This window comes from Mytilus galloprovincialis, chromosome 14, assembly GCF_965363235.1.
Source record: "Mytilus galloprovincialis chromosome 14, xbMytGall1.hap1.1, whole genome shotgun sequence".
NCBI classification, from domain to species: domain Eukaryota; kingdom Metazoa; phylum Mollusca; class Bivalvia; order Mytilida; family Mytilidae; genus Mytilus; species Mytilus galloprovincialis.
This window is the reverse complement of record NC_134851.1, coordinates 72834014-72859489: the sequence shown is the minus strand read 5'-3', so window position 1 is coordinate 72859489 and position 25476 is coordinate 72834014. Positions and strand designations below refer to the sequence as shown.

The following is a 25476-nucleotide window of genomic DNA, read 5'->3' as shown; positions in this document are numbered from 1 at the left end:
ACCTTCTACCAGAAGAACTTGAATAGTTTGTAAGTGTCGCAATATTAATTACAGGTAAACATTAATTACAGGTAAATATTAATTGCAGATGACAAGGAAACAAAGGTAACACTATTGATTGGAAACAATTTTATATAAATTAATAATTGATGTTGAATTGTCGATCCTTAACACATGAAACATTTCAGAGTGTTGTGTTTTATATAGTTTATATCGGACGTCTTATTGTTACAATTCCGAGATACATTGGAACTTTTTATTCATTTTATCACCGGATAATTCTTGAAATGGCAAAGATGAAACCAACCATAGAAATACCGTATTGATGACATTATAATTGTTTTGTCAGACCACCGAAGTTAGTCATTCTAAAATTGAAGTCTGGAAAACAGAAATTGGATATTTGTTACAGTTTTAAAGGAAATAATTCTTTAAATTTTTAAAAGAAGGGTAGTTCATTAAAACAAACTCTAACTTGACTGATAAAATGGGAGGCTGCGGTTCTAAGAACGCAGCTGGTAAAAATAAAAGTTTTTTAATTGAAACTATGGCAGGTCACGAAAAAGGGATAAACTGTATGGCGTTGAGTGAAGACGGGTCTGTTTTAGCCACTGGTAGTGAGGACAAAACTGCTCGACTTTGGAGTACAAAAACTCATAACTGTGAGTGTATTGGTATACTACGTGGACATGAAGAATACATCAACTGCATTCTCATTGAGGACTGTTATGTTTTGACCGGAAGTGCAGATAAAACAATCCGGAAGTGGGACGTTAGCACGTGCGAGTGTGTTTTAATCTGTCGAGGACATACTTCGATAATTTACCGTATGATTTGCACAGGAGATTTTATTTTTACAAGTTCATATGATTGTACGGCACGATGCTGGGATTTCGAAAACGGAGAATGTTTAAGAGTTTTTCGCGGTCACAAAAAGTTCGTCTGCCCGCTAATTTTCATCCCCGCAGATGACGATGACGCTGATGGTACATTGGACATGGAAGGAGCAAATGACCTTCTGATTACGGGGTCAGCAGATGCAACTGCAAGAAAATGGAATTTTGAAACCGGCAAATGTTTGACGGTCTTCAAAGGTCATGACCACAGAGAAGGCGCCATAATGTGCATGGCAACAGACAATCTAGGCAGAGTGTTATTTACTGGTAGTGCCGACAAAACGGTTCGAAGCTGGAACTTAGCTAGGGGAGAACAGTTGAAAGTATTCGAAGGCCACACCGGATCCGTCATTTGTATGCAGGTAATGTTATCTTCTGTTCAAATTCTAAATCAGTTTTCAACATTACGCTAATAAGCTTAAAAGTTTTGCGTAATAGTGCATGAAGGCCGGTTTTTCTCAGTAGAATTTTAGCCATTATTTATTTCTCAATACAATATACATTTTAGCAGTAGGAAAACATAGTATTATAGGGTTATTGCATGAATATTGGGGAATATTGTCCCGAGTAGAATTTTATATTGCACGAGCTTGCGAGTGCAATATATGTTCTACAAGGGACAATATTCCCCAATGTTCATGCAATAACCCTTTTATTGTATAGTAATATAATATTTAAAAGTACTAACTGGTTTAAACTAAGATTTTGTCGTTGATGACGTCATGAATTTTGAGGATTTATTGCACTAGTGCAATATTAGAATTTATTGCACGCTAACGTTTGGTTACTTTCTGTTGGAAATGTTATTGCTATACAATAATATACAATACATCATGTCGTGTCCTCGTCAGGTTCACGTTTTTTTTTTACTAAATAACGTTCAGCAGCAAATACTTCATTAACATGCAGCACGATGGTCACTAGTGATGACTTAATTACGGAAAAACTGTTAAATGCCCGCCCACGAAAGTAGAGGGACAGTCTGTTTTCCGTCCGCCTGTTTGTCTGTTTGTCATTTCGTCTATCCGTCTGTCCGTCCCGTAATAGGATACAGTTTTGTGGCCATATAAATTTGTAACGAGGCATAATCTTGCTCTCTCTAGAAATCCATCTGAATTTAAATAAAAGGACAGCTGTTTACACTAGTTCTAAACAATAATCATTATGTTTCCGGATAACAAAATAATTTTCAATTAAATCCAATAGATACATTTAACATTAAATTAAATATGATTAATGAAAAATTAATAATAAAAAACTACAATACCATAATGATTGAACATATTTTAATTAAGATAGATAAGTAAATACTAACTACAAAAACAATCATAGGAAATCACAAAGAACAGAAAGTAAAATAAATACTGCACTTACCCTCATATTTATCATTTAATATGTAATAAAAAGGGCTGATAAAATATCTGTATGAAAAATGCCATGTAATAATCAGATATTATTGCACAACATGATAATAAATACTGAAACGGCATCAGTTCTGTCTTCTTGGTTTCTGTCTTCTTGCTTTCTGTCTTCTTTCTTTCTGTCTTGTTTTCAACCCTACGCCGCTGATGATCTCTGGCTCGAATCAACTCTTGAGTGTATTAACGGGTTTTACTAAAGAAAAAATAAGTGACAAAACATTAGAATAAGGAAAAGAAAAGAAAATAATACGGTGCTTACATTAGATAGTAGAATTTAACGGACACAACAAAAATAAACAATCATAAAGAAAATGACCTTAACATTTTAAGAATACAGGCACGAATCTTCCGGACCCTCCACCCTTGGATAGGGTTGCATATATAAACCTTCGTTCCATCACTTGCATGAAAATATGTATAACGGTTTCCCCACTACCACATTATTCTCATCTTAAAATACTAACGGTTCAACAGTTTTGGTTCATGATTACATTTGTCTTCATTAAATGTTATGCCCAAATATTATCCGACCTAAAATTAACATGACCGCTACTGATAGTTGACTGTGCATACAGTTTTAAATCTATATTTTGTAGTCTGGACCTAATATAGTAAACTGAGGACTTGTTTGGACAAATATAGAAGCACCATTGCTCAAAGACATTCAGTACTTAAATGGTTCTTTTGAAAGTAGTTATAAGAGCTTACTAATTTTCAACAGTCCTATTTTATACGCAATTAATGTACATAAGAAATGCTGTTTTATCCAGTAGTTTTACCACGATTGCTCTTCACTGTTGGTTCTTAATTTGCCATTTAAACAATCAGTCAAATACACAGTAAGCAAATTTGTGTAAGCACAGAGTTAATCGCAAGCATATTTGTTCAGTATCCCGATATCCGATTTCAAACACCATATGATTGACATTCTTTGTTTAAAATGGAGCCTAGAGGTAAAATAAACAATAATGGTTTTACAAAAAATCACAATAAGAGAAAAAGAGACAACTGCATATAAATAAGAATATGACCCACAGCAGCTTCAAAGATGACCGCCACTTTCATAAATAATGGAAAATAACTATGGCAAGCCGTTCTTGTCAAAACTATGTTTAAACCATTTTTCGAAAATTTACACACTGAGAATTACAACAAATCACACTGAGATTTAAAAACTTCAAAACACACTCTGAGAATTAAAAAATACACACTGATAATTAAAAATTACACTCTGAGATTTCATAAAGACGCACTGAGATTACAAAAATGAAAAACACACACTGAGAATTGAAAATTACACACTGAGAATTGAAAATTACACACTTAGATTTCAAAAAGACACACTTAGAATAAATAAACGAAAATACACACTGAGAATCTGAAATTACACACTGATAATTAAAAATTACACACTGAGATTTCATAAAGACGCACTGAGATTACAAAAATGAAAAACACACACTGAGAATTGAAAATTACACACTGAGAATTGAAAATTACACCCTAAGATTTCAAAAAGACACACTTAGATTTAATAAACCGAAAATACACACTGAGAATTTGAAATTACACACTGAGAATTTAAAATTACACACTGAGATTTGTGCGCACTTTTTATGCGCACATATCTAATTAGCATACTTAATCTGAATCTATTACAAGCTTAAAACAACTAGGGGACAGAACTCGTTAGTCCTTCGATTTGGTTCCAAATTATTTATAAAAAGATTTTAGAAATACAAGAACAAGAAAAATACCCACTTACTCTTATTACAAAATATAACCAAATGGTGAAAAAAATTATTAAAATTATAAGTAAACATTGGAACAATCTTCATATAAACGTAACAAAAATATAAAAAAATATCTTGCGAAATCAGGGTAAAAATTGGAAGACTTTTGAAAAGGGACCCATGCTTAAACGGTTTTAAGTAAAAAAAATCCTGATACACTGGCAGTAATGATCTGAATTATAGCCAACAAACTTATGAATATGAGCGATGTTAACTCTTGAAATTTATTACGAATGTTGGTTGAAGGAGTCGCATTTCATTATAATGACAAGAGTTCTTGAGATCAAGATATTAATCTGTTGAATTATTCATCTCATGAATATTCATTAGTAATTTGCATATTAATCTCAGTGTGTATTTTTGAAATATCAGTGTGTAATTAACAATTCTCAGTGTGTGTTTTTCAATTCATTTCATCTCAGTGGGTCTTTTTAAAATCTCAGTGTGTAATTTTGAATTCTCAGTAGTGTGTTTTTTATTTTTTTAAATCTCAGTGTGTAATTTAGATTTCTCAGTGTGTTATTTTAGGTTTTTAAATCTCAGTGTTAATTTTTTTTCTCGAAAAAAGGGTTTAAACATAGTTTTGACGAGAACGGCTTGCCATATATAACCCCTTAATCCAATAGAAATTTTAAGTAAGTATTTTTATTTGAAAGGTTCAGCAGCTATTCATTTGTTTCTCGTCTGCAACAAAAGTCGCGAAAAGCGAGACAACAAAGGGATTGCTTTTTCGGCAACGACGACGACTGTAGCGGTGGTGTCAAACATCGTTAAGTTGTCTGCCTAAGTTAGTTTGATAGGAACTAATTGTGATAGATCATTGATATTTAACAGAAAATTTGCATTACTATAAGTTCACATCAGTTTGACGACTAATTCGAGGTCCTGTCCCTTAGGTCATGGTTCACAGTAGTGATGAATTAACTAGCAATTCCAATGTTAGTTTCTGCTTAAGATAATCTGATATGATATATAGCTACTTGTGATAGATCAAGTATATACCATGTATGAAGTTGCATTGCTATCAGTATATAATTATCTGTTTGAAGACTTTTCTCAGAAGTGAAACATTATAACTATGGGTTCCGTGCTTAAAAAGAAAAGATATATGATTATTTTAAGTTAAGCATTTGAATAGTTCTAAGTGCGCTATACAACCCCATTGACACGTCCGGTCTCGTGTATTTCTGTTGTAAAATTTGAAATTATAAACCAAATATTATATCTATGTGATCTCGTCGCTTTAGGAAGCAGTCCTACCGATTTACTGGAAGCATGATAATTTTATAGGAAACACTCCTTATGATGATAATAACTGTTTCTATTGACAACATAGAATATTAAGCTATAATTGTTGTTTCAGTTGACAGGAAACAATCTAAGAGTTATCATAATTGTGTTTATGGTTGATAACACATATTTTATAGGAAACAATTCAAAAGTTAAATTGTTGTTATGGTTGAAAACATAGAATTTATAGGAAGCAACGTTACAATTATAACATAGGATTTATGACATTATCTGTATCTTACTCGATGTCTTTGACAGGTTATATGACGATCTTCAGTACAAAGCAATTTTATGTATCCGTAATTTCTATAAAAATCAATTTCTACAACATGTTTTATAGTTCTTCTGAAACTTAAACCTCCGAATTAAGATCACAAGTTTGCCGAACTGTCACGAAGTTCTGCGTTTTAACAGATTTTGATCGCCGAGTTTACGAGATTCGATCCTTACTTGGAAGTTCACTATATAAACGTAAGAATGACAATCGTTTCTATAGTGAACTTTTATTGACCAGGTTAAACTCACAATTTTACTTATGATAAATGCCTGCAATAAGTCAGGACTATGATATTTGTTTCCATACGTTCGTATATTGATAAACATTATAGTCTAACTTTTAATAGCTTTTATACTCTTCTCACGTTTTGAATTTAATTTTGAGTTCGGTATTTTTGGTAATACTTTTTAAAATATTTTATAATAGGAAAATGTAAACATTTCTCTTTATTCAAAATGTATTAGTTCGTCTTTATGTCATACTGTGACACCACTGTCCCAAGTTAAAGGAGGATTTGGATCTCGCTTACATGTTTTAACCCCGCTACGTTCTGTATGTGTATGCCTGTCCCAAGTCAGGAGCCTGTAATTCAGTGGTTGTCGTTTGTTGTTGTGTTTCATATTAGTTTTTCGTTTGTTTATTTTGTTTTACATTTGTCATTTTGGGGCCTTTTATAACTGACTATCTGGTTGGATTTGCTCATTGTTGAAGGCCATACGGGGACGTATAGTTGCTCATTTCTGTGTAATTTAGTCTCTTGTTAAGAATTGCCTCCTTGGCAATCTTAACACATCTTTTTTTTTATATTATATCTTTTGCTTAGATTCACTTCTGTTTCTTCTTCGATAGAAATATTTTCTTTCAGCCGTCTACAATTAAAATTTTCACATTTTGAAAAATAGGCGACAGCTCTAAAGTAGCACATTCTCTGTTGTCTCAATGTAGTACACCATGCTTTTGCAATGCCTAAGGTAAGGAAGGGGTATATTTATATAAAACTTGATTTTGTTGGACTTTCCCATTTTTATATCTTGGAGTTCGATATTTTTATTATGATTTCTTTGTACTTTTATACCAATGTTTGGGTACTTTTTGTTTTTTTTTATCTATTTACTGTAAATCATACAATTTGTGTATTTTTTATTACACGTTAGTAAAGACATGTTTTTTAATTAGTTATCAATATTTGATTGTAGTTTTTCGTAGTTCGTGCACCCGGCCTCCATGTTAACATGTCTGAGAATCCTCTAGACACTTGCTTATTACATCATGTTCAATAACGTTATATTAAACTCTTTATGGATGTTTAGTCCAAAACGGATTACAAATAAGTAGGGCTGATTTCCACTGTATTTGTATCAATTGCAATGTAAACTCCGAAAATTGTTAAACCTTGCAGGAATAATAAAGAGGTTATATAAAATAATGATTGAAAACATTTAAAACAATTTATTTTTATTTATAAATTCGTCTACTAGAAGATAAATAAATTTAGAATGGATCAGGGGATATATAAAAGAGACAAAAAACCAACCAAGGAGAAGATAACAGAACAAGAACACCAATGGGTCTCCAACTCAGCGAGAAAATCCTGTACCTGGAGAATGGTACCAGCTGGCCCCTTAATAAAATTGTACACTATTTCGAAGAAAACGAACGTCACACTAAACTCTAAAACATATAAGTGAACTTAAATTAAAAAAAAAAACCAAACATACATACAAGACTTACTTTGGCGGTTCTGGGTTGGGACAGGTGCAAACATGCGGCGCGGTTAAACATATATTGTGAGATATAAACCCTCCCCTATAGTCAGCACTTCGGTGTTGTCATGAATATCAACTATATTGCCATTTTTATAAATTTCCTATTCACAAAAGTATGGCTTTGTGTTTGTGTCGTTGGTTTGCCATCTTTTTTATTACTACTATATAATGATTACGCAACGGCGATAATTTTAGTTATAAACTTAATGAAGGACATTTTCATATCACGTAAACTGAACGAAACTTTGTAAACGTTATCACTTAGTCCGAATTATTATCCTGTCGATAGCGTTAATCTCTAATTACGAAATAAAGAGACATTTAACTATTTTAAAAATATGTAGGTTTTCAAATGATTCTCTTTCATTATTTTCATTTTAAATTATTCATTTTTAGCTAAAACCAAACATTTTTTAGAATTCGGTTTTTAACTATCTCCTTAAAATAGCGAACTTGAATTAACAATGACGTCATTTCCTGTAAAGTAGCGTCGATCCTTGAAAGACATTAGTGTTAATGGTGAATCGGCCAATGTTAACGTAATACCTCCATTACTACTACACCAATCTATATCCGGTTCTCGCGCTGTGGTTAATAATTATTTAAATGACTCAAACAAGCTTTTTATTGATTCAGACGTCAGCTTCTATAAAGAGAAACATACAGTTTCACCTGTGACAAAACATTATTGATGCCAAACAGATAATCTTGTTGCTATTTTTTTCTTCATTGATCAGTGGTTTTATGAATAAATAATCATTTTGAATTCAGTTTATGGTTTTCACACAATAGCTTTCGAATTTACCGACGTCATTTCCGTTGTTTTATATGTTTTCCGAGTATAAATAATTCCAAACATAATAGTTTCATAAACCAGATTGAAGTTATAAATTATTCCACATATAATAGATTTGATAAGCTATAACAAAGTTTTAGAAGACTTGTTGTACTCTTAAGTTTTCTATGTTGTGTTTTTTTGCACTATTGTTTGACTTTTCTTTCCTAGCCATGGCGTTGACAGTTTGCTTTCGACTTATGAGTATAAAGGTTCTTTTGATATGTTTCGCCTCTCTTTTCTCCCATATAATGATCGTTATAAACATTCCAATTATTCCAATTATAATGGGTTTTAACTAGAATAAATTTAGGCGTGTTTTAACAATTCCACATATATATAATTGGTTTTGTAAACTGGACTGAAGTTGTCAACAATATGACAAATACTCGTGAGGCTTTCTTTGAGATTTTTACTGAAATCTTCATCAAAATAAGTTCCATTACTTTTGCTTTTTGCTGTTCATATACTGATTTGGTGTCATTGACGGATATCCCATGTCATTTCTTTTCTATTCATTCAGGGAATACACGAATTTATAAGATAGAAATTAAATGGTTTCCCTTAGAGGATTTAATTTTCTCTTAGACATTTACATTTCTACCTAAGAGTGGTTATTACTTCTGCTGGAAATTCACTTGATTCTTTTAGCAGGTTTTATATTCTGCTAAAAGTGTACATATTTCCCCTCAGAGGTGATATTATTCTACTAGAAGATCTCCTGTTTCCCTTCGAGAGAACTGGGCCTTTAAATTGACAATATATTTGTTGAGTTTGGAGGATTCATATTTCAACAGACAGTCAGTATTCCAATAGGTACTAATTGAGCACCTCTTCTGACCGACTCATGTTGTACTCGTATGAAGCAGAATTCATTCAGAACCTTCAAAAAGAACAAAAAGAAAGTGTACCTTGCAAAATTTATTTTACTTTCAGATATATTAATGTTGTCCTATCACTGAATACCCCATATTTCAGTCAATTCTTGCATCTGGTATATCCCAATGAACTTGAAATTAAGAATACTACTGATACAAGTAGTACCTTGATCTTTTACTCAGTATTGACACAGATGGACGACTTTGTATTTGCATATCTCAATTGCTACGTTATGCACGTGCATGTTGACAGTAAGCTGACTTCATATACAGAGTGTGTTCCTAGCTTATGCAGAAAATGCTCCAACAGAGTTATGAGGAGTGTAGATTAAAAATGACGTTCTGTAAATTTTATGGACACCATCACGAATTGGTTGATCTATACGAGGTGTCTGTGTCTAAACTGACTATTGCAATTTTTACCATTTCTTAGCTTGTAGATTATATCTATGTCATCTGTCTGTAAAGTACCGAATGTGACCTATTCCCGCTGTTATACCGAGTGGGAATATGCATTTCTATTCGACTTGTCTAGGTATTTTGTACCTTCAACACCCATGTATTTCTGTTTGATATGTCTGTTGGGGTTTCGGTTGAATAATGTGTTATGTCTTATCGTTTGTTGTTCAAATGATAATACAATTCTTTGCAATACCATCATTGTATTATTCCAGAATACAACAGTCATACCGAGTGTTAATTTGCATTGCTAAACGATGTGTCTTGGTGTTTTGAACATCAAACATTCATATATTATTTTTGTTGTTTCTGTTATGGTTTCGGTTGATAGATCTAGTATGTATTATCGTTTGTGGTCCAAATATTTATAACATTGCCTTTCCATAGCATCATTGTCATTAAATTCTTTGGACGAGTATTGTGATAATAATTGACGAATGTATAAATTTCGAAATAGCATGGTAACTTCGTAAGCACGTCACTATTTTTTTTTTATATCCTGTGGTGTTTGTAGTTGAAGGGACTTATTCTTTGTTGGTCTGCAGTTTGAATGTTGTGACGACTAAAATATTATAGTCTTATAGTTGATGTGTTGTCCTCGGTTTTAGTTTGTAACCCGGATTTGTTTCTCCCAATCGATTTGTGACTTTTGAACACCGGTATGCTACTGTTGCCTTAACTTTTGCCTATATCAAGTCAGGCTTTATCATGTTTATTACCTGGTTTTGTCTTTAGGTTTGTTTTGAATAGAAGTTAGTTATTGGTAGTTTGTTGTATTTTTGTATCTCCAGGTAATAATGCATTTTTCTACAGCAGGAAATATTAAGGCTATAGTAGTTTACCAGTGCTGACAAAAAGTAAATAACAAAAAACACGGAATTGCAAGGGAAATTCAAAACGAAAAATCCCTGGCCAAAAAATAAAACAAAAGCTTAAACACATCAAATGAATGGAAACAAATGTCATATTTCAATATTAATAGGATAAAAAAGAATCGAGGATTCCAGAAACAATTGTCCGTAATCTTTATTTTAAGGGTTCACAACGACGGAAGTTATTTGTAATGATTTATATGCATGAACGTCTTTTGTATCAGTAATATAATACCATTTCCCATTCTAAATTACGTTCTGTTAAGCATCATAAGACCCAAAGCTACACATAATTTGTATGGTAATGATTATATCAGCTATTATACAATCTCATTTCCCTTCCATAAAAAACCTTGTAATAATAGGAGAAAAGTATGTTATATGCTAATCCCATATCAGAGTGCATATGAATTATCCTCATTAGATATGGACAATATATCATGCATTAATATTGTGTTAATTGAGTGTGTACATCAAGTACATTGCTGGTTTATTGAGGCAACAGTAGATATTCAAATCTCCATCATTGATTGAGAAATTACAAATCAATGTAAAAATAAACATCTATATATTGTCTGGTTTTTTTTTTGTTTCATTTGTAGCCATGGCGTTGTCAATTTTGTTTTTTATTTAAGAGTTTCAATAAAGGCAACAGTAGTATACCGATGTTCAAAACTCGTAAATCGATGGGAAAAAAATCTGGGTCACAAACCAAAACCGAAGGAAACGCATTAATAAAATAAATGTCCCTCTGGTATCTTTCGCCCCTCTTTGGAGACAATGGTATGAACTCCAGAAAGAGCAAGAACAGTTTTTCGACACTGTCTATGTCAGAACATATGATTTGTAAGGGGGAGAGATATTGAAAGATTTAATAATCGATGGTTGATTGATGAACATTTAAGAAACAATAGTTGCAGTCCTATTGCATTAGATGATATATTCAGTATGTCTCTTTAGTAACGCTCGAGGCTGGCATGTTTGGAATTCAAAGAATTTAAAAATCATAAGCAAGAAGAACGTATTCACATCAGAAGTCTTGATACATTTCGAAAAATAACGTAAAAAGCAAACTAAAAAAAAGTTATTGTATTTTCATTTCAACATGTTCAATGTTTACTATTACATTGTATTCAGCAACTTGATTTTTTTGGTTCAAAATCCTGATCTTTGTTTTGTCTGCGCTTAGTACTTTGATTTCGCTCTCGCGCGTTTCAGACGGGGGTTGTTTAAGGATTTACTACTCATAAAATCTTTCAAACCGTTCATAGATTTTATATCATAATTGACACCTTCACATTTATAGTTCATGTAGTTGTAAAAATCTACTGAACGATAGAATAACTAAATAAATAAATTTATTATACAATATTTACTCAGCAATGTAAAATGAAATATAGTATTTATTTATTAGTTATCGAATTCGATACACCAATTTATTTTGAGAAGACATGAAATTGATAATAAATATCATTGATAGTAACATGATTGTTCATGGGTAAATATTGCCTTCGATACCGTCCCCCTGGGTGTCGTAAGTGTTTCTGATTTCTTTACACTTGTCAATCGATAATGACGTGACATAGTAGTAATTGTTGCTTTTGTTTTAAAATCTTAGTTATTCATGTTGTTTTCAAGTCATTTGTTTTATCATAATGAATGTAAATAAAGGCAATAGTAGTATACCGCTGCTGTAAATTCATAAATCGGTTGAGAGAAACATTATAAATAAACACGTTTTAGAACATTAACCAGTCAGGGAAAGAAACATAAAATTGAGGGAATGACATGAACCCCAAAAGTAACGAGATAGAATCGTTGATAGGTAACAGTGCTAATTAAGTGCTTAATTGTGTACATTTTGTTCCATTATGCCTTTATTTAATCTAAACATGTTGGTTAATAATGGATTGTGAAACAAGATAGTGCACCTTATATTAATCCCTTTACACTTTGCGAGTGCGAGTGCTGCCTTGTAGCGGCATTCTTTCAAAATCTACAAGAGTGTCATTTACATGCAAGATATATATGACTCTCTCTTAAATGGGTCAGCCATTTATCGTCCCCTTCCGATCGACTAGCATTGTTTCTCAAGACCATACTAGCAAATAGTGTCAAGGGAGAACCGAACATTCAGTCCCTGCAAATTTCTCCCAAGAGTGGGGATCGAACCAGGAACCTTTTATTAGTAGTCAGATGCACTTACTACTACACCACGGCTATCCTTATTCTTTCTTAGTGTTTAGTTGACACTGTTGATTTTCCATGTACAACTAAGTCCTTGATTTGCCTTTCTACAGCTTAGTGCACATTGTTCTATAGATACTTCATTACTTGTTTTATATTTGTGTTTTATTTAGATTTAGGCCATTTAAATACTGATATATGTTTTTTTTAGTAATTTTAAGTCAAACTGTTAAGATAAATCTTTTATGTTCATTGTACTTTTTCAGGTCATAAATAAAATAATGTACACTGGAAGTGCAGACCACACGGCACGTGCATGGGTAACAGAGTTTGGAGATTGTACGAGAATTTATAAAGGTCATAAACATTCGGTGGCAGTCGTGAAGTTTCGAGACGGATTATGTAAGTTTTATTTTGTTTTGTATTGGTTATATATTTGAAAAGTCATTCTTAAAAACAAAACGTTTAACATAGCACGTTTGTAGTGAGATCATGATCGTCTTTATATTAGACCCCTGCGTGTGTGGAAGAGAATATGACAGGACAGGATTTGGTATGTGATGGGAGAGGAAACGTTTCGATGGATACGTTCACGACAACACATTTATTCATCATTGATATATAATTTTTCAACGAGCTCCCACATACAAATATGAATAACAGAACGTAATACATTTCGATATGTCGATATACTATTTGTTCTTAATCAAGAAACTAAAGATCAAATTAAATATGTATGCCAACATTATGAATAAATATATCCTTAAATTTAATACTATAGTTAATTATGTACTCTCAGTTGGAATATTAGTTTCCAATTTCCTGAATTGATAAAACTTCTATACTATCGAGGGTAAAAGCTTTGTATCCTTATGTTAAAAACTCATATAGCATCGATAAGCATTGATAATTAAAAAGTTTAACATAGCCTTGGCACTATTCGAAATCCTGTATTGGCGATGATCGAAGGTCACTCAATGACATTTGAATCTTAAACTCTGTTATGTAAGCGAATAAACTAAGATTATTTTTAATGTTGTTTTGTTTTTCGGACCAAGAATAATTCTTAAGTTAAAATCCTTGAGTTATGTAAATAAAGAAAAATATTGATGAAGACATAATTATGATGTAGAATCTCAAAAATTATAAGTAAACGTAAAAGTATAAGAAGTTGCCTACACCTTCGTCATTTGGTCTTATGTGGAGGGTTGTCATATTGGAAATCTAACCACATCATTCTACTTGTATATGACCAGCAGATAAAAAAAAGAAACAGTAGTAGACAGCTGTTCAGTAGTCATAATCTTTTAAGCGAACAACATCTTGGTTTTTAACTAATCCGATGGAAACACATGAACTATAAGAGGAAAATAACGGAACAACAGATCACTTACTAACACAAACAAAAACAAACGCAAACATATAGAAACGGCCTATTCGATAACAACTGCCATACTCCTTATTACCTTCAGGATACGTTAAGAAAATAGTTGATTGACCCAGAACTAGTATGAGAAAAGAAAGAAATATAATATAAATTTGAAACTAAACGGAACCAGAACAGGTCTAAATGGGACAAACACAACTCGACTTACCCGTTGTTTAGTTTTAACACATCAATACTTAGCACATACAGGCTTTAGTCTTATCAGGATTTTATAGATTATATTTCCTAACCAATGATTGCTTTCTATCAAAGATCGTAATTATCGCTGTAGTTTATCAGTCTTGTATATCCCAATATTTAATACCAATAATCGTCTCATATTTAAATTATTAAATATTTCTATTAGAATATTGACATACATTGTATACAAAAGGTTGTTGCTAGACACGGCTGTCAACAAATGTTATTCCCTGTTGCCAAACTATTACTGTTTAGAATGGAATTTGTATATTATTTCATTGAGGTTTTAAACCAATAATATCAGGTTTCGAGTAATTCCTTATTTTCAAATTTTGTGTATTCTAAAGAATTAAAAGAACTCATATAAACTCCATGATAAATAACATGTTAGCTTTCTTTATGCGGTCTGAATAAGGTAGATTCAGAAGATACCAAAATTATATTTGTACTCAAAAGTTACATGGTATTCGTATTGTTAACGCATTGCTCCCGATCGTCCTGGTATCTTCTTTTAGAGATATCAGTATAACCTATTATTATATTATATTATCTTGTCCCTTTTGGCCTTGCTTATCGTTTACATGATATTAATAATATTGCATAAGTTATCATATGAAGTTTCAATTTTTTGTGTTAGGTTTTATGACTATTTGGCCTCGTTAAATATAATTTCTGATAAGTTCTATCATGATCTACAGGATAACTGCTTACAAGGAAGATATTTTAGACAGGGTTTGAAGCGGAAAAGTTGAAGTTATTAAGTTGAAAGTTAATTGGGACGCCATTTCATTTTGGTTTACCTTCATGTAATATCTGTGTCACATACGACAACGGAGATGTTTTACTAGTTGTCATCTTTATCCCATCCTCTTTTCCTCGATTTTGAAGTAACTGAAAGCGACTTCTAGCCGGAATTTTGGTTGTTACATGTGGACAGGTTCTGTTAACCTTTCCGGAGTACCTGCTGTCTCCCCCAGTTTTCAGTAAATACACTTATCATAGATACCAGGACTAAATTTTGTAGGTTCTTGTTGCCCAGTCATAAGTTTTCTATGTAATGTTGGTTATTGTCCTCACGTCGTTTTTATTCGTGGCCGTGATATAATCTGGTTTTATTGAACCTATGCTATTCGAATACCCCTTTGATATCTTTTCTCCTTTGTTTAGCCAGAAATTTCTATATAAAAATCGTTTATATATAACTGATAAAATGTGAATATTTTATTAATAGTAATTATCTACCATTTGTCGTATTGTAATCAATGATGTGTAGAATACACCAATATGTAATAAGCATGACTTGTATTTCAGTGACACAGTTTTCAATGTTATTTTTATATTTTATGTTTCAGTATCACAAAGTGTAATATTATATGCATACTTTCACGTTTTAGTATACACTGCATGCGGCGATGGCATAGCAAGAACTTTTGATGCTAAATCGGGAGCTCTTAAAAGAGAGTTCAAAGGGCACGAGAAGGCGATATATGCTATTCAGGTTGAGAGAATCACACAATTTCCATAGATGTGCGCTATGTCTATTTCTATGCTATATTCTTTTGTGTTTATGTTTATTATCTCCCTTATGTTTATTATCTCCCTTATGTTTATTATCTCCCTTATGTTTATTATCCTAGTAGAAATTTTCTAATGCAACCTTTTCATGTATTGAAAACACAAAACAGTTTCAGATGAGGCCAAATAAAGGCGTTTCATGTTTAGTAATATTATATGATAAATCTTAATACTTTTTTTTCTGTTTTGTGTAATCAAACATATTGTAGGTATAGAGGCTATACTCTAAGTGTCTCTACCTTCTCTAAATATATATGTATACCACAAAATTTAGAATATACATAATTGTGCAAGGAAAAGTACCCCTATTATCGTAAATGCCATTTATTGATATATTAAGGTGGTATAGTTATTATTCATCCTAATTTGATTTATATAAAGGCTTACATTATGCATTTGTTTATGTGCCATTCTTTCTGCCGACATGAACTATAAGTATAATAGATCTTTCTATCGAACTTTTGAATCTTCTAAAGGCTGCTCTTTTGATCAAATGTAATATCTCAACTCTTAAGCTGAAATAATTTGCAATTGTCCAAAGTTTCATTCGCTTCCATTCACAACAAAAGCGATCTTGTATTAAACAAAAAATCACAACAACAATAAGGGTTTTGTCATTTTCTAGTGACGATTAAAGGTCCAGTGTACACATTTGTTTTCAATCTTTTTGTCCAAAATTATAATTCAGGACGGTTAGAGGGCAAACATACATACTTTATGCAGGTTTTTTTTTAACATATTATCACTTTATAGTTCAGAGACATTAGATGATAGCATAAAACATTTGCATGATTGACGTAGCTGTGTTTGCAAAAGCACCCTTACAAATGTTTCATTTAAATGTTTTGCACATAAAAATATAATTTAATTGCTCCTTAATTATTTCATAAACCAATCAAAATCCGGCATTCTTATACACAGTGTAATATATGTTATTATTTCATATATAGTGTTCACCGCTAGTGGTGATAATACGGCAAGGTGCTTTGATCCTAAATCTGGTGCTCTGAGAAAGACGTTTGATAGTCACCATTTTTGTGTAACATCCATTGAGGTAAAGGTTGCTTCGAAGCATGATTTTGGACTAAATAAATTTTTGGATGCATGCCTGAAAACGTAGCATGAACAAATATCAATCGAACGTACATAAATCTCACACAAAATGTATCCTTATAGCAATTAAAATAGCGAAATAGTGAAATCACAATATTTACTAGGCATGAATACACATCAATAATTAATTAGTATTTACTAGGCATACATGCACATTAATAATTATTTAGTATTTACTAGGCATGCATGCACATTAATAATTAATTAGTATTTACTTAGACACATTAGTTGCATGTGACATGTATTAATGTTCCAGGAAAACATGCAAAGATATCTGAATGCAAGTTAACACAAAAAGAATTATTCGGCATTTAATGCAAAACAAACAGTTATAACACGACACTGATTTCAATCTGTAGGCAATGTTTTTGTCTGATAAACAAATGAATAGTATATTGAGAACTGATTTAAATCAGTCTGCTACATTTAAGTTAACCAATTCTTCTTCTAGCCAGTAGCATATTGTAGACAATGGTTGACAACCTGTAGACGAAAATGCATTCCGACTTCACTTAACTAAAATTTCTCTACGTGTTGCCTTAGAAAAGCATTGACATAGTCAGTTTAAAAAATTGATTCGTGTCATGTCCAGAAATTTTTGTGTTTACACTATAAGGGTCTTACCACCATCCGACAAATCCAGTAAGCAGAGACAGATCGTTGTACCAATTAAACCCTGAGGGAAAGCTCGTGCACTCCAACAAGTGCGACACACGATGTGTCGATTGGTTAAGACTCTTACTGACAAACCTAAAATTGATGTCACGGATAAACTTAAACTGACTCTCAGGGGTTGAACTCATAAAGCCTTGCTCAGTGCCCGGAGCATAAATCATGCTCGGAATATGAAATCGAGTATTTTGATTGGTTGATTTTGGAGTATGAGTACAAAAAACTGACTCGAAAGGTTTATGACTTCAAGGCCTGAATTTCAGGACATCTGGATATTTTTTCTCAACTTCAAGTCATTTCATTCTTATAATGCTCTCTGTCAGCTACCATTGGACAATATTTTGCTTTTCTTTCTGAAACCTCCCTTGTTAGATAATAGTCGTTTATGCCTATATCCTGTTGCATGTGACATTTTATATTGTAATTAATCAAACTATAATGCACTCCATTGTACCCAATAACTTTATGTTGTAATCAGATGTTGTCTACATGCAATCCTATAATCAATTAATTACAAACAAAGTTCTAATGTCAAATCTAATAAATAATAAAGTTAAGTAAGAAGCCAACGAGTGTATTCTGATGAATTTAATTTTAATATCTTGATATCTTTATTGAAAGGACAATTTTAATGGAAAAAAAAATAATAAACCAATTCGTCTATATTTAATATTCAACATTTGAAATTGAGCCTGACTTATTATCCATATTACGTTTTGACGTCATCAATTATATATTTTGTATCGTCCTTTATACTAGACTTTTCAAAAATACGAACTATGTTTAAATGAGGATTGGAAGTAATTCCAGTTTTCGTTCTTATCAATTATGTTTTTAAAATTGAAATGAATTTCAAATTGATATACTAGACAGGGTATTGAATTATCAACCAACGAAACTGGAGGTCATATGTTAGGTTAAAGGATATACTAATGAAAATTACTGAAATATGCTAAGCTATAGAACATTTAAATGATAAAACTGACTGTTAGATCATGCTAAGCTACATGTATATATAAATATTTTTATCATTGAATATGTATTAAGTCTTTAGATACTATCAAAAAATCGTCTAATGTTTACTAATGACATTTGTAGATAGTAGATGGTAAGCTGTTTACTGGATCCTTTGACGGGACAATGAAAGTTTGGGATACAACTGGGATTATCGATGATACTACGTTTGGAAAGGACGACAAAGAAAAGGAGAAACAAAAACAACAACAGCTAGATAAAAACCAGAATGGTATTGAAAATGGCAAGATCATGATTGACTAGTTACGATGGTTATCTCCGACACAGTGACTCTTTGCTGCGTCATACGGAGTCAGTATTCGAACTAATTCTGCTGACGGTGTTGAATTACTGTTCTACAATGTTTTTTTGGTATGATTTGGACATATAAACTTATTATATATTAAATTTAGTCCTGGTATCTATGATGAGTTTACTTACTATGTTGACCACCTGGGTTAAAGCACTGTTCTGGTATTTTTTGACATCATATTTCGTTTTATTCCCACTGAAATGTATAAGTATGTATAAATTGTAACTGTTTAACAATCCTGTATCTTTCTTCGTCAATTCTAGGATATGCTGTTAGATTTCAAAATTACAATACCAAATTTGGAGAAAAAAGAATAGTCATAGTCTTATATCTAAACATTAACACTTTTATTTCTGGTTTTTATTCTGAATATCTGTTTTTTTTTTATTATCAGAACTATAAATTATTTGTTTTAAATCAAATTGTAAAATAAAATTTAAGGTTAAGTAACTGATTTTAAACACCTTTTTCAAATATTTTGTACAATAATTATCATCTTGTCATCGTTGAAACTGTATCCACAATGAAGGAGAAGAAGATATCATTCAGGCAGTATTCTATAATATTGATGTTCCCTGTATGAATATACCTGTGACATTTTATAATACACCTTTAAGTTATACTTTAAAATCGAACCAGAATTGTATTTGTCAAAGTGTATATTTAGTGACACATGTGACACAAGGTCGGACCAATAAATATTTTGAAAGATAGTTCATAGAACTTCTTCCAACAAAATAATAATGCATTTTTATATATGAAAATATAAAATTTACAAGAACGTGAACAATAGCTAGTGCGCATGTGTCAATACAATTATTTTATAACAAAAATAGTATATACTGTATTCATGCTGACAATGACAAATGTAATTATAATGAGTAATGATAATATCCCAAAGCATCGTCGTGATAGCATAACTATCTTTATGAAATCCTAGTATAATGATAATTTCACTAAAATCCTAGTCTGATGTGATGATTTCATTAAAATCCTAGTCTGATGTGATGATTTTACTAAATTCCTAGTCTGTTGTGACGATTTCACTAAAATCCTAGTCTGATGTGATATTTTCACTACTGCTGATGTATGAAATGCCCGTCCATTTTTATACTTTGTGTAGTATATATAAAATGTTATTTTTGTATTTGTAGAACTATTTGTTGTGTAACATTATCATGGATATACTCATGTACAAATTGTACTTGTACCTTATTGCTGTCAATAATTCAACGAACAAAAAACAAATATTTCTGAGAAACAAAATCCATCCATGAGGCTGGGTTGTTACGTTTTGAGCCGAACATGTTAAGGATCTTCGTGTAGAACGATTTGACATTTTTGAACCGCACGTGTTATGGATCATCGTGTAGAATAATTTGACGTTTTTGAACAGCAAATGTTAAGAATCCTTCTATAGAACGATTTGACATACGCAATACTCCAATAGTGCATCAAAATCATTAAAAGAGGGGAAATATGATACCATAATGTCCTTTTATATAATGACAAATCGTCATTTGCAACAACAATTATTCTATTTTGAATGCATCGTCACAATATGAAACAACATTGTCTTAATTTGTAACAACATTGTCCTAGAATTTAACAACATTGTCCTAATATGTAACAACGTTGTCCTAATATGTAACAACGTTGTCCTAATATGTAACAACATTGTCCTAATATGTAACAACATTGTCCTAATATGTAACAACATTGTCCTAATATATACATATCGTCATTATTAACAATATAAAACAGTAGATGTGGTAATGCTTCTACTGGGACTGTGCTGTCAGATTTCTAACTATATTGTCCCGAGTTATTACGTCAAATTATTAATTTGTTGGTACATTTCTTCTTTTGTAAATATTTTTCATTATTTTTAACTGCATCATCATCATCTCAACAACATTGTCACCATATCAACTATACTGTCAAACTACTATGAAAGAAGAGTGTCACCATATCAACTATACTGTCAACCTACTATGAAAAAAGAGTGTAACCCTTCTGAATACATTTGGACGCCTTATTAAACACCTTAACCTATTTCAACATGTTCAATGTATCATTTAGAATTATTTCATTGATTTGTTTTTATCGTCGAATTGGTCGACATCGATATCTTTTTAAAATGTGTATAGAAATATCAAACTATATGTGTAGTTACTATGACCATTGCTACTTAATCATATCTGAATCTAGTTGAATGATAAAAGATGTGGTATGAGTGCAAATGAGACAACTCCCTAACGGCCTAGCCACAATCAGATGTGCATTTTGTGTTTCACATGAAGTCAAAAATGAGTATCACCTCAGGGAAAAACTCTTTTGATATTTTGGTTCAAAAATGGTTTAAATTATGAAAAATTGCCATCATTAGGCTAATACTGGAAGCATTTATATAATTACATGCAGTTTTTGAAAGAAATATTTAATATTTTTATTAAATAAATGGTGTTTAAAAACTGTATAATTTTCTTTAATGGTTGCCTTCAAGACATAGTCACCAGTGAAAGATTTTTGGTCAATGACAAAGACAACAAAATATGTTTAGAACTATTGAATATCAAACATTTTAATTGAAAAAAAAAATAACAAGAACATGTTTGACTCACAGTTATTTCAAACAACAGTAGCTTTTTTTGATTATTAATCTTATCTGATAAAACTGTATCTAAAATTATCTATAAATAACAAAACTTCCAAAAGAACCCTTTCTTTTGGTGTATAGAACATTAAAATAACTTGATGCATATTCTTACAATAAACAATCAAACTTAGCAATACAATTTATATGTTTTGTCTACGGACAAGACATTGTATTCATATTTAATGAAATGCATTATTAAAACCTAATTTTGATATAGCTGAAAGTGTTATCTTGAAAAAAACCATACATTTGATCAGGTTTATCTATCAAATGATGCTTAACTTCGAGGAAAATGGAAACAAATACATTTTGATAATGTCTACGGACAAGACATTTTATTGATATTCAATTAAATGCTTTCAAAGATGATTGTTAAAGTTAAGATTAAAAGTTACTAATTAAGTTTTAAGCGGTGTTTTTTAATTTTGGAAAATATGAAAATGTACCCATAATTCTTTACATATCTCAATAATTTATTGATTAAGCCAAAATGAAGACACATTCTTTTAACTGAAATCCATATATCTGACTGTTTAAAACAATCAAACTATTATTAAAACTCAATTTTGATATAATTGAATGTGTTCTCTTGAAAAAATAACATACATTTTACCTATCAAATTAGGCTGAACTCAAGGAAATTGGATACAAATATATTGTGGTAATGTCTACGGACAAGACAATTTCAGTTAAAAAAAAAATCTGTTAGAATTAATTGTGACTATATTTATGTTGAAAATACTGAGTTTTAATTTGAATAGATAACTTTCATCACCTATAAATAAGATTTAAGTTCCATAGCAGACAAATAATTGAATTTGATACTTGTTATGTACAAATGTCTTGTCCGTAGACACTTCCTCATCTGCTGTTAATACTGAAATGCAAAAGATAAAGTTAGAGAGAGAGAGAGATATACTTTTTCTCATTTGATTTAGTTAATCTTTTAAGGTATGCAGCAACTGGAATAAACAATATTGAAGTAAAATAAGGTATGCTTTTTATGACTGATAATCTGACACTTTTTAAAATCCACTCCTGTAAAGTAATTTTACAAAAATTGAGAACACTTAAATTACCATTTATTTATTAAAAATAAGATATTTCTAAGTTTAAACAACACATAGGACTAATTAAGACCCATAAAGCCAAGCAATATTGATAAAAAGACATGTCTACGGACAAGACATGTGTCTACGGACAAGACATTCTGACATATTTTTGAATTTTTTCCTCTATTAATAGATGGTAGAAAAAAATGTTAGTAGTGTTTTCATATCTACAAAAGAACAGGAACTTAGCAATGCAACATTAATGTAATTATGCTTCCAGTTTACTAGGAAATGCATGTCTACGGACAAGACATTTTTTCACTTTATTTGTATATCCAACTTTGATGGCATATATCTCCAGCTAGGGTACTTCAATTTTGATAAATGAGGTAGTTTTTGATAATGTATACACTAGAAGAGAAAACAAAACACATAATAGCATAAATTTGATTTATTTTTCTCTTTTAACACTACACTGAGCAAGCTAAAAACAAAAGTACAAAATTTCATAACAAGCGCATAGTATTCAACTTTTTATCATAACTTTGTAACCACTGAAGATTTTTTGTTGCAACAAACAGTAAAAGAAAGATGAATAAATTGTCTATAGCAATGAACCAATAATGTAGTTCAAATTAAGTTCACTTATTAACTATCAATTGATAAAAACAGCGAAATTTTAAATGAAACAACATAACGTGAAATTTTGCCCATTTTCAGCGTGTATTTTAGTGTTTTTTTTTTCAAAACGGTAATACCTATACATGATATTTGATATTCATTGTGAAGCCCTACATTCCCTTCTTCAGTTCAAAGATGTATTACTTATGTAAAGTTTATCTTTACAAGCCTATAACATAGACCCAATATGAAATGCACATCTGATCTTGGCTAGGCCGTATCCAAGTCACAATTTGTAAAAGGAAAGCCATTATAGGTCAATGTATGGCCTTTAACACGGCTCCTTGGCTCACATCGAGCAGCAAGCTACAACATGTACAAAGAGTCCCCAAAATCACTTAGTGTAAAACCATTCAAAATCACTTAGTGTAAAACCATTCAAAATCACTTAGTGTAAAACCATTCAAAATCACTTAGTGTAAAACCATTCAAAATCACTTAGTGTAAAACCATTCATATAAATAAGACAAATAACAATACAAGAAACTTAATAGTTTAAAGTTTATTATTTTATTAAGAAAAATGGAAAGAGGAACCGCGATAACAACTTGATAAGGTAAAGTTTTGATTTATTTTTCAAATATTTGTACAATTGTTGAAGTATTATTCCAAAAACAAAAAACACCAAGCGTAGACCATTGTGCGCGGCTACTATTCACTTTAACACGGCTGCACTTTTGGGGGGAAATTTTGAGAAAACCCACAACTGTGTGTGGGGTTTCACTTGAACATGTAAATACATTTGAGTAAATATTTGTGTCAATTACAATGGATTTATGCACTGTATAAATATGTTTTGTTCTACGATTGTGCGTGACATTTCTTCTTGCGTTGAAATATTTGATAATAAGGGGACGACCATTTAATTTTCTAGATGGCCAGAGTTTAAAAGAAAATATCTTTGTCTTGTAAAAAAAACACTTTGAAAATGAATATTCTGCTACACAAAATGCAGAAAAAAAAGTTGAACAAAAATGAAAATGAGTTTCAGGGAAACAAAAATTTTCAACCGTAACAAAAGATTCAACACGATAATGATAAATCCAGAAACAATCTCCAAAGAATATCAAATGGTCGCTCCCCACTTCGGTTAAGAGTTGTAAACTTACTGATGTCTTTCTTGTTGTTAAAACATATCTATTTTGAATATTAAATGTTTTGTTTCATTGGTTTTCTTACATTTTGTAGCTTCTTCAAAGAAAACAGAGGTCGTCCATAAGTCACACCACACATAAAATTATACAGAAGGAGTAATAAAAACACGTAGAGCAGCACAAACCAGCATAAAACCAATAAAAGCTCAATAAATGTATGGCTAATATATAAAACAACAAAGTTCAGATAAAACGAAGACTGTCACTTATGTCAAACCAAAAATAACGGTGTTTTTATAAAACTGGAAATATCTAATGTCGGCATAGCTGTTTTTTTTAATTTAGTGATTAAGATGCTAAAGCAATGTTTTGTTTGCTCGTACATTGTTCATACATTGCTTATACATTGTTATCAATATAACGAAATTCTATGCAAATGTCATACATTCGTGCGAAGCACTGTTTGTAATTCATGGAATTTTATTATGGTGTTTTTGTGTACTGTTCTAAATTAATTAAGGTATCCGTTGTTATTCTCTGATTCACATGAATTGTTGTTTGGTTTTTGTTGCACTTCAGTGTTTCTATTGTTCCTTTGTTTTCCTCTTAAAGTTGATGTGCTTCCCTCGGTTTGAGTTTGTAACCCGGGTTTGTTTGCTCTCAATCGATTGATGAATTTTGAACAGCGGTATAATAATGTTGCTTTTATTGTCTCGCCATGACGGAGTCAAAAAGCGAGACATAGGTATGCTGTTTCCGGCGTCGGCGACGGCGGCGGCGGCGGCGGCGGCGTCAACAATGTATTAGTTTGTGATTACGTCTAGTTTATGGTGAACCACAAGTGGTAAGTCAATCATATTTGGTATGCAGTTGTAAAATCATTGGCACATCTCCTTTCCATGGAGATTATATTGCCCTTCTCCCTCAGTCATGGTCTATTGACTTCGAAACTTTTGCTTATTTTACATGTATTAGTTTGTGATTAGGTCAGTTTATTTGGAA

The 25476-nt window shown here is 31.5% G+C and overlaps 1 protein-coding gene across 3 annotated transcripts; it reads left to right on the top strand.

Moving 5' to 3' along the window:
- On the top strand, positions 1–24546 carry LOC143059666 (WD repeat-containing protein 86-like). Of its 3 annotated transcripts, XM_076233205.1 has the most exons (5): positions 1–1258; positions 12941–13076; positions 15696–15799; positions 16827–16930; positions 18760–18888. In XM_076233205.1, the coding sequence occupies exons 1-4, from the start codon at positions 488–490 to the stop codon at positions 16884–16886; spliced, it is 1071 nt and encodes a 356-aa protein (XP_076089320.1). In that variant the 5' UTR covers positions 1–487; the 3' UTR covers positions 16887–16930; positions 18760–18888. The 3 variants fall into 3 exon arrangements, with proteins under 3 accessions (XP_076089320.1, XP_076089319.1, XP_076089318.1); XM_076233204.1 differs by lacking the exon at positions 15696–15799 and having other exon boundaries at positions 18760–24546; XM_076233203.1 differs by lacking the exon at positions 16827–16930 and having other exon boundaries at positions 4–1258; positions 18760–24546.
- Positions 24547–25476: the final 930 nt, after the last annotated feature.